General features: G+C 41.4%; 1 protein-coding gene across 1 annotated transcript; it reads right to left on the bottom strand.

The window, feature by feature from the left end:
• Nucleotides 1-5: 5 nt before the first annotated feature.
• LOC113239516 (thyrostimulin alpha-2 subunit) lies at nucleotides 6-5,861 on the bottom strand. The gene is made up of 3 exons (XM_026476555.1): nucleotides 5,774-5,861; nucleotides 4,543-4,709; nucleotides 6-203 (listed from the first exon to the last, which is right to left on the bottom strand). The coding sequence occupies exons 1-3, from the start codon at nucleotides 5,859-5,861 to the stop codon at nucleotides 111-113; spliced, it is 348 nt and encodes a 115-aa protein (XP_026332340.1). The 3' UTR covers nucleotides 6-110.
• Between the last annotated feature and the right edge of the window lie 2,967 nt (nucleotides 5,862-8,828).

The following is an 8,828-nucleotide window of genomic DNA, read 5'->3' as shown; positions in this document are numbered from 1 at the left end:
CAAATTATTTCCGTTCTACTGTGATCTGGTTTTAGAATATGGGGCTGACATTTTTAATAATAGCCATTTTTAATGTGTTGCATCTATATTGCTGAGTAGAGACTGTATGTTTATTCTTTCTGACAGTGGTAGCAGGCGCACGATAGAGCCGATTTGAACACCAAATTTCGCTCGCCGTCCAAACAAAACGCTGTGATCGTCACCTGTAAAAATTCACTCATTTTGAATACCATTTTAATTCGGGGTTTCCGCAATAACATTTATTGCTTTTCAGTCTTGACATTACAAAATACACTGTGTTACAAATACTCTGTTCGGCGCGTTAACGCCTATACGTCGTTCGGAGCGTAGGGTTGTCACATTTATTATTTTAGTTGTATCTACAGGTTGTTAATGCAGATGCTGTTGATACAGTTGGACTTCTCGGAACTGACTAAATTTGAGTATTATATTATATTATATTATTTTGCGTATTATTTATTGAAATTAGAGTACAAATAAATAAAGTAAATTAGAGTACTATGTTGTAGTAGTGTTTCTATAAGTCCTTACATATTTAAATAATTAAGCCATTTAAAAAATAAACATGAAACAACCTATACTTTCGGCTGTTTAGAAAATAAACAAACAAAAAGAAATTCTATACGCATTGATGACGAAATGGGTCCTTACTAAGAAAACGTTCAAACTTTAGGTAGATTAAGAGTATATTAACATGACAAGCGTTCAACGCGTTTAAGATTTTTGATTTTGGCATCTCCGTCACAGAATATAAAGACAAGTACTTTCCAAGCAGTTTACTTTCTCCTTAAAATCTTATTCGAATCATCCTTACTTATCATATTCCATATTGCAGGACCTTTCTCGACTTCGTCCATTGATAAATCAGTATTAAAGTCTTTTGTATCTCACTCACTGTGTCAAAAACGCGCTCCTGTGAACGGCAGGAGCAGGAGGAGGAGAGGTTTACGGTAAACCTATGGTCGTCATGTGAACATGCTCTTACTACCTCAATTCCGATCCCTGCTTATTATAGTATGGGATTTCTGTAGCAGTACTGACACTACACCACTACTGGGGTATTCTCAGAAGACCTCAATATCAGGATATGATATATATCGCTTGGTGACCACAACACAGTATTCCAGGCTGAATGCATTGGCATCAAGTTGGCGGCAGAAGCAATCATAGCGAGAAGAGTAAAGAACCACTCCATTCGAATACTCTCTGACAGTATGTCAGTACTTCAAGCACTGAACAGCTATGACATAAACTCAGGGCTCATTTATGAATGCCATCAAGCACTCATGGAGGTATGTATACAAAACCCCTTAACTACAGTGGATTAAAGGACACAGCGGCTCACGTGGCAATGACGCAGCAGATGAACTAGCCAGAAAAGGGTCGGAGACGGACGCAGTAGGACCGGAACCGATAGTGTCCCTCCCGTACCAATGGTCCAGAACAACTATACACAAAGGTACAAAAACTTCACATAATCATACATGGACCACCCGTACGGTTTGTAGACAGGCGAGGGAAGCACTCCCAACGCTCAATGCCAGTCTATCACGATTATTAATTAAACTCAACAGGCAAGAGCTTCGTACTCTAACTGCCGCCCTAACAGGTCACGGTCCATACAATAAACACCTTTTCAATTTAGGTATCACAGACGGCCCTCTATGCAGAGCGTGCATGGAGGGGGAGGAAACGGCTGCGCACATCCTACTACAATGCTCCGGCGTGGCCAACTACAGGGCAAAGTACCATGGAGTGCCAAGGTCGCTCCCCGAAGTCTTCAGCAAACCGAGGAGGCTGCTGAGATTCCTGGAGGAGCTTGGGTGGCACGAGTAGGACCCTGCACCCACCACACGCAAAATAGGCGCCTTGACGTCGAGTTGCAGACACCAGCCCATTACACCAAGTACCACTACACCACACACATTTTTTTAAATAGTTCTTTGTACGATCTGGCGATAAGCGCCGTAGGGTGCGACTGAAGATAAACTACATAGCAGGCAGTGCAAATTCCGGATGATAAGTAAAGGACAACGGCACGCCAGACTACACATTTTTGTTCAAAAATCGCCTCCAGTGCAACGGAACAAGATACGTCAATGTGTGGTTTGATGTGCTGGCGTATCTATGTACATTCAGTGCTATATACATAGATATATATTCAAAAGAAAAATCCCGCACGAAAATGGAAAGGGAGGTTGCCGATGGAACACGTATACCTAAATAATGCCTATTCGCTCTCGTCTTGAAAAAGCCCGTTTTAGGATTCAGGGAATATGTCTGCAGGCAAGGAATTCCACTCCATAGCCATTCGCCACATAAACATGGAAGCGTAACGCATGGAGTCCACTAGGATTTTTGTGTACACCTTACGAGTTCATCAGCGTGCAAGAAGCATTTGTCTCTGCACAATCAAGAAAAGAAGGAAGAGAAAAATTTGGACCAGAAAATAAAGTTTAAGACGTGGTAATTTTATTCGAGAAGTGGAAGAGAAACGTAAACAACAACACGTTTAAAGCCTCATAGAGTCACGGTCATCCCACTTTTTCTTAGATGGCGCTATTTCGTATTTATAAAATGATCCAAGTATACTCGGAAAAATAGAACCGCGTCCGAGTCCACTTTACCGAGTGGACTCGGTCCGAGAGTCCTCGTATAGTGAAAACTCGACTAGTATTTGTAGTTCTTTATTTATAGTTCGTTGCTCTGTTTGTGAAATACTACTCTTATAACTCTTATAAATGTGCGTGTTTATTGTTTTAATTTTATGTTTTAGGTTTCTGGTTTAAGACATTTATTTCTCAAAACAGAACACAAACATTCACTTACAATGAGAAATACTAGATAAATAAGCTTACAATAAGAACGAGCGTCGTCGGATACATTACATAGGTATATAAAGGGTATATATATCAGAACAACTTCACGTTTTCACAATGATGTTGCTTAGACTTAAAATTCATGTTCTGAAATAACCATGCTAGACATATACGAACAATAAGTTTTTTATTTTATTTTTTTGTTTATGTAGGTAATCAGAAATATTTTATTTGTACAACAAGGCTCCGTGTGGATTTTTGGTTTATGTCTTTTACTGCTACACAATAATTTTGACTTTTTATGTTATTGAATTAGCTACGTTTAAATTTTTTGTGTGTTGAATAAGGGAGTCGCCGCAATTGTTAACGCAGAATCGTATTACGCCGGTCAGAAAAAGCTTTATGTCCATGTACGTAAGAGCGAACGCGGCTCGACACAGGACGGCAACGAATCTGTTTCTTGCGAATTTCCCATCGCGCCCGTACGCATGCCGACAACGCTGCTAGTTGTTTAGAAACAGTTGGGGCGACGGCGCGCGAACGGCCGTGTCAACGGCGACTCGGCTAAATGCGACAAGTGTGGTTAAACACGATCGCATCAAGACGATTCCGCGTTAATAATGCACACCGCGAACGAAGCTAAGCGAATTTACTTAGCTCACGTAGCCGAGGCATCTTCTCATACTTCGGTACACACCGCGTACTAAGCTAACCTAGCTAACTAAACTTACCGAACGATCCCGATAGCTATGTAAAATATGTCTCCTTTCTGGCGCCCCTCACACCATCCAGAGTGGCTTAGTTTTGGATACAACTATGTGACCTTTTTTTTATTACCCTAGGGCATCTGTTTACAGATACCCCGGCCCTACGGGGGCAGAGCAGCCTGACCGCACCAAACCCCCGGGGTGTTTTATCCTCTCCGCTGCACAAGCGGCTGGCCACTCCCAGCGCAGCCCCATCCCGAGAAGAGAGGCACAACGGTCCCCCGACTCTAAATATAAGACTTGTCGAACACCAGACGAGCCTTCCATCTCGGGCCCCTCCATGCTGGGCAACGAACTCCCCCGTGTCCGCTACCCAGGGGCCATGGGGGCCATGCCAACATCCCCTCAACTGTGAAGATCAGAGGATGCTCTCCCAGCCCCCGCGGCGGATCTGTTGGTGGGCTTCGCCGCACACACATCCGTGTCTTGGAACCCCCACCACACGGGCCAGTCGCCCGAATTCGGCCGCGAGGGACAGGACGAGCGACAACGACACACCGACACTCCTCTTCCCCCGCGACCCTCCTCCCCGAATGCGTACGCGCGGACACGATCGCCCTGGATCAAGACGAGCCCGCGTAGTACGCCCTCCTCCTCAGGCCAGCCTAGCTCCATCGGCCAGCCCGTGCGTTCCTCTTAACTTCACCGTGGGATGAAATTGACCACGGCTACTAGAGAATCCCTGCCACAACAAGGCGGGAACCCATTCGGGGGTTCAACTACGTGACCTAAGCTAACTGAATCGAAGTATGAAAAGATGCCCCGACTACGTGAGCAAAGCTAAGTTAGCTAGCTTCGTTGGCCGGTGTGGCCTGCGCTTCAGTTTGGTAATTACCTTTATGGTTTTAATACGAACGTGTCAAATAGTCGACGAAAAAGATTGCAAAGGGTGGTTACCACGGAAGAAAGATAAGTAGTCGGTGGTGGTTACTCACGTCTTCGGACTCCATGATATTGCAGCACTGTCCTAGTGAGGTGACAGGATGCCGTTTAAAGCCGAGCATGATGCTGGGTAGCGACCACGACTCGCAGAAGCCGAGACACGCGTTGGTGGTGATATTGAACGGCGCGCAGTCCGGAATAGTGACAATGCGTGAGTGCCCTGGACATATGAGGCTTAAATTAGTACATGACTGGAAACCTGGATTCGAACCCGCTCCGCGTTAGTTTTTATTTAATTCAATATCCCATCGGAAAATTATCGCAATAAACATCACAAGTCAATAAAATAAAAAAAGTATGTCCATCTCTACCTTATTTACTACTAATAAAATCACAACTTTTATATTAAAAAAACGACCTCGAAAGTTAGTGGAATGATAGATATTAATATATTAGAAGTAGATTTATGTATTTGCCAGGTTTTATTGAAATCGGTTATCGGAAAGTACGCGAAACCGGAGTCATTCCCTAATTTGTCATCATAAGAGATTTGATATTTTCATCAAATTTAAATGGGACCAACACTGAGGTACCCTCTTTGCAACAAAAAAGAATCATCAAAATCGGTTCATAAATGCCGAAGTAATCACGTAACATATACACGCAATAAAAGTACAACCGAAAGAACCTCCTCTTTTTTGAAGTCGATAAAAAATTACAAAACATCGTAAGATCTTATTACTTGGCATATCACGAGATATGTTCGAATTTCGCAAGCACATGACGTTACTTTTTATAATTCAATATCATAATTCATACTGTAGCTTACCATACGAATTGTTCGTCCTGCCACTTTATATTATTAAAAAAACTTTTATCTTAAATCTACACACATATCATAAAATCTCTATAATGTGTTCAAAAACCGCAAATTACGACCAGCTATAGGTAAACTGTTTTGTTAGACTCGCCTATCGGCTCGTTTCATAAACCCTCACTCGTACTTTAATGCCTTTCATTATGTAACAGTCACATAAACTACTATATAAGCATCCCTCTAAATTTTTAATATTTAATCATTTTGTACTATCAAGATGGGAGAACATTTAGACTCCAAATTTGAATACTTAAACTCTATTGTTTTAGTTTGTACCTATTTGTATGTAATAAGAACAACAAAACAAAATATTAAAAAAATTAAAAACGTGAAAGCACATAGAAATCATTAGCAATCACTATAATTTTATTTCGCTATAATTAGCATAGTATATTTTCAGCACCAACCTTTTCGGTGGCATCCCGGACGCTTCCAAGATTCGTTGGTGAGGACCTGACCAATCGTCATACACAGCAAGAGACACCTTAAAAACATGGTGAACCGTTGTTTAAGTAACACTTCAATGGGTGATTTTTCTTGGAGTGGAACTTTATACCCCTTGTAGAGCAGAGGTTGACAACCAGTGCGTATAACAATGGTGTTCTACAAAAGTATGTGTTAGTTGTTTACGATGCCGTAAACGCGCGTCGGTTCAAACGCGATACAAATGCGCGCGAGAAGCGCGTTCGAGACCCGTATACGCGCAGATGACGCGCTTTTACGGCGCCACTGAATATGTGAACGTATGCAAAGGTTTAACCTAAAAATCTTCAAAATCCAGTTCGAAACCTCTACAAAAGATAGACAGCTAATAATCACCAAATAAATTAAAAAGTAAGTAATGTGATGTATGAAACTCACTATTAAATACATACGCGCGACTACAGTGCGTCTGCGGTGCCACTGAATTTGTGAACGTGTGCAAAGGTTTACTCGGGGCGACTGCATCGCGTATAAAATACGCCGAGTGCATAGGCTCTAATGTAAACCCTGTGTCGTGGACACACATTACAACCTAATTCACAAGAGAAATAAATGTAGGCCATGCAAATATTTTTCCCGGCCCGGGAATCGAACCCGGGACCTCTGCGTAGCAGACCATTTGTGTGTGTGCGTATGTTGTTAATTTAACTCACGCGAGTATTGAGAATACCGTAAAACTTTTAGTCTAAAAGTCGTTAACAAATTTTGGTGTTATATGATAAACAAAACAAAGGATAGACTTAAAATGGTTTACAACCCCTGCACGTGAGAATCTTAAATTTTTCGCACAACTGAACAAAATGCGAGGGCTGTGTACTCGTCAACAACAGACAGTTAACTTACGTTGACGCATTTTGCGCTATGAATCAAACAAGGCGGAAAAAAATAATAAAACTCTATGGAGTGCACTGGACAGTAAAGTTACAGTCATGTTTTTAATTTAGCTGCTCGCGTAATCACGATGTATTTACTAATAGGAGTCCAGTACCTGTCTCTGCCATGACTTTAAACCAGTAAAATATTTTTATGGAATATGGTTACTCTTCTTGTCACCACTCTCTAAGAGCTCATGTACTTTACAATTTGCATTAAACAACGTAGCAACGTGTAGCAACGTAGATAATGTGAGCATTACTGCGTTCCGGTTTTGAAGTGTAAGGGTGCTGGTGAAATTTCAGGCACGTGGGACTTGTCAACTTGTCTCGGGGCGACGGGCGCAGTGGCAGTGCCCCTCATATCTTTGCGATTTAAAGCTCTGAGTGGCTCTGGAACTGTTATGGATAGGCGTGTAGCTTACTGTCAGGCGTAACCTTGTTCGTCCCGTCACCTGATATGATAAAAAATATCCACGAATGCCGATTTCATGTAAAAGTACTAATGACAGTAATAATAATAATAAAAATAATAACGCACACACTCAACACAGCCCCGCACTAGGGAAACCCTGTGTCGCGGGTGCCATGGACACATACATAGACAAACACAAATTACACCCAAACTCACGAGAGAAATAAATGTAGGCCATACAAATATTTCTCCCGGCCCGGGAATCGAACCTTGGACCTCTGCGTGGCAGTCCGGCATGGTAACCGTTCGGCCACGGAGGCAGTTAAGTAATTTAGCATTGACTAGAATAAAGTCCTTCCTGCAGGAAACTCGTGTCGCGGGAGGTACCTATCGCTCCCTTTGAAGACCTAGATCCTATCTAGTTCAATCGGTCAATTGAACAAGGGCGCTTTTCTTCAATTCTTCTAGTACCTTTTAGTCCATTATTTCGTCTTGTCCTTGCTCGGATGCTCCAAACCAGTTCTTTTATTCCCATGAACTACTAGAGACTTCTAGTATTATGAGGGCAAAAGACAGGTGAACTGTCAACGTAGATAGTTTGTAGTTAGTACTGAACGTTTTTTGAACGTTCGGGAATACATTCCTAATAGCGATGGAAAGTGATGTTACAACCAAGTCGTGAGCCTGATGGTAAGCGACACGCCGGTCCATAACAGTTGAAGAGCCACTCAGAGCTTTAAATCGCAAAGATCTTAGGGGCACTGCCACAGGGCCCAGCACCCTGAGACAACAATTTTACCTGCACCCTTATCCTTCAAAACCAGGACGCAGTAATGCGCACATCACTCTTTAGCGGCAGGAATAGGGAAGTTCGTCGTTCATGAATATATAAGCATAGTATACGTATAGGCTAATGATGACATAATCCATTCAGTACGAATTTGTACATATTTTTGAGTTTATGGGTAATGAAATGAAACATTTAATTTTGCATACTGCTTTATTTCCATAAATTTCAATTCTGATTAAATATAATGCATCTACACACATCAAAGGTAGGGAACACACGAGGGAAGACACAAATATTCTTAAGAAAGTAATGCATTTATAAAAACATTACAAATGGGGATAAACGGTTACCTATTATCCCGACGACGTTTCAAAACATAAAGTAATGCATTCGTGTTAATGCTGAGTAAATATGACCACCAATACAAACAATTATTATTGGTCATATCAGTATGACATGCTAGTATGATTATTATATGCATTTATGTTTGTACTAACCTTTACTCATAATTAATCAAAACCTTCAGTTAGAAATCCCATTCAAGTTTACAGCCTTAACAAACACACCTGCTTTTCTCTCTCAAGTACGCAATGCGTTCAGTAAATGTACAAAAACGCGATGACACCGATAGGCCAGTTATCGGGTATTTTTTACTCGCAAAAGGTGATGTGGTTTTTTGATATTATTAAAAATGAGGTCTGAATGAGAAAATCAAGTTTTACATACTTAGGGCGCGTTGACATTAGCCGCTTATAGAAACAGTATTAATTGGACGTAGTTAAATAACAAGGATCAGTATCCAATGCAAATCCAGTCACTTTAGAGATTATGGCAGTTTGAAGTTTCAGTGTTCTTACTCTTGTTTTATTTTGAAAACATATAATGGAATGTAACTCCAAAGA

The sequence above is a fragment of the Hyposmocoma kahamanoa genome, unplaced genomic scaffold (assembly GCF_003589595.1).
Source record: "Hyposmocoma kahamanoa isolate Upper Pololo Valley unplaced genomic scaffold, ASM358959v1 99879, whole genome shotgun sequence".
In the NCBI taxonomy this organism is placed as follows: Eukaryota; Metazoa; Arthropoda; class Insecta; order Lepidoptera; family Cosmopterigidae; genus Hyposmocoma; species Hyposmocoma kahamanoa.
Note: the sequence above shows the minus strand (reverse complement) of the source record. Positions and strands in the feature narration are given on the sequence as shown.

Coding starts and splice junctions, on each gene's coding strand:
- LOC113239516 (XM_026476555.1), bottom strand. CDS start 5,861: ATGTTTTTAAGGTGTCTCTTGCTGTGTATGACGATTGGTCAGGTCCTC. Junction 4,710..5,773: donor TCCGGGATGCCACCGAAAAG/GTTGGTGCTGAA, acceptor TCATATGTCCAG/GGCACTCACGCATTGTCACT. Junction 204..4,542: donor ATATCATGGAGTCCGAAGAC/GTGAGTAACCAC, acceptor GAATTTTTACAG/GTGACGATCACAGCGTTTTG.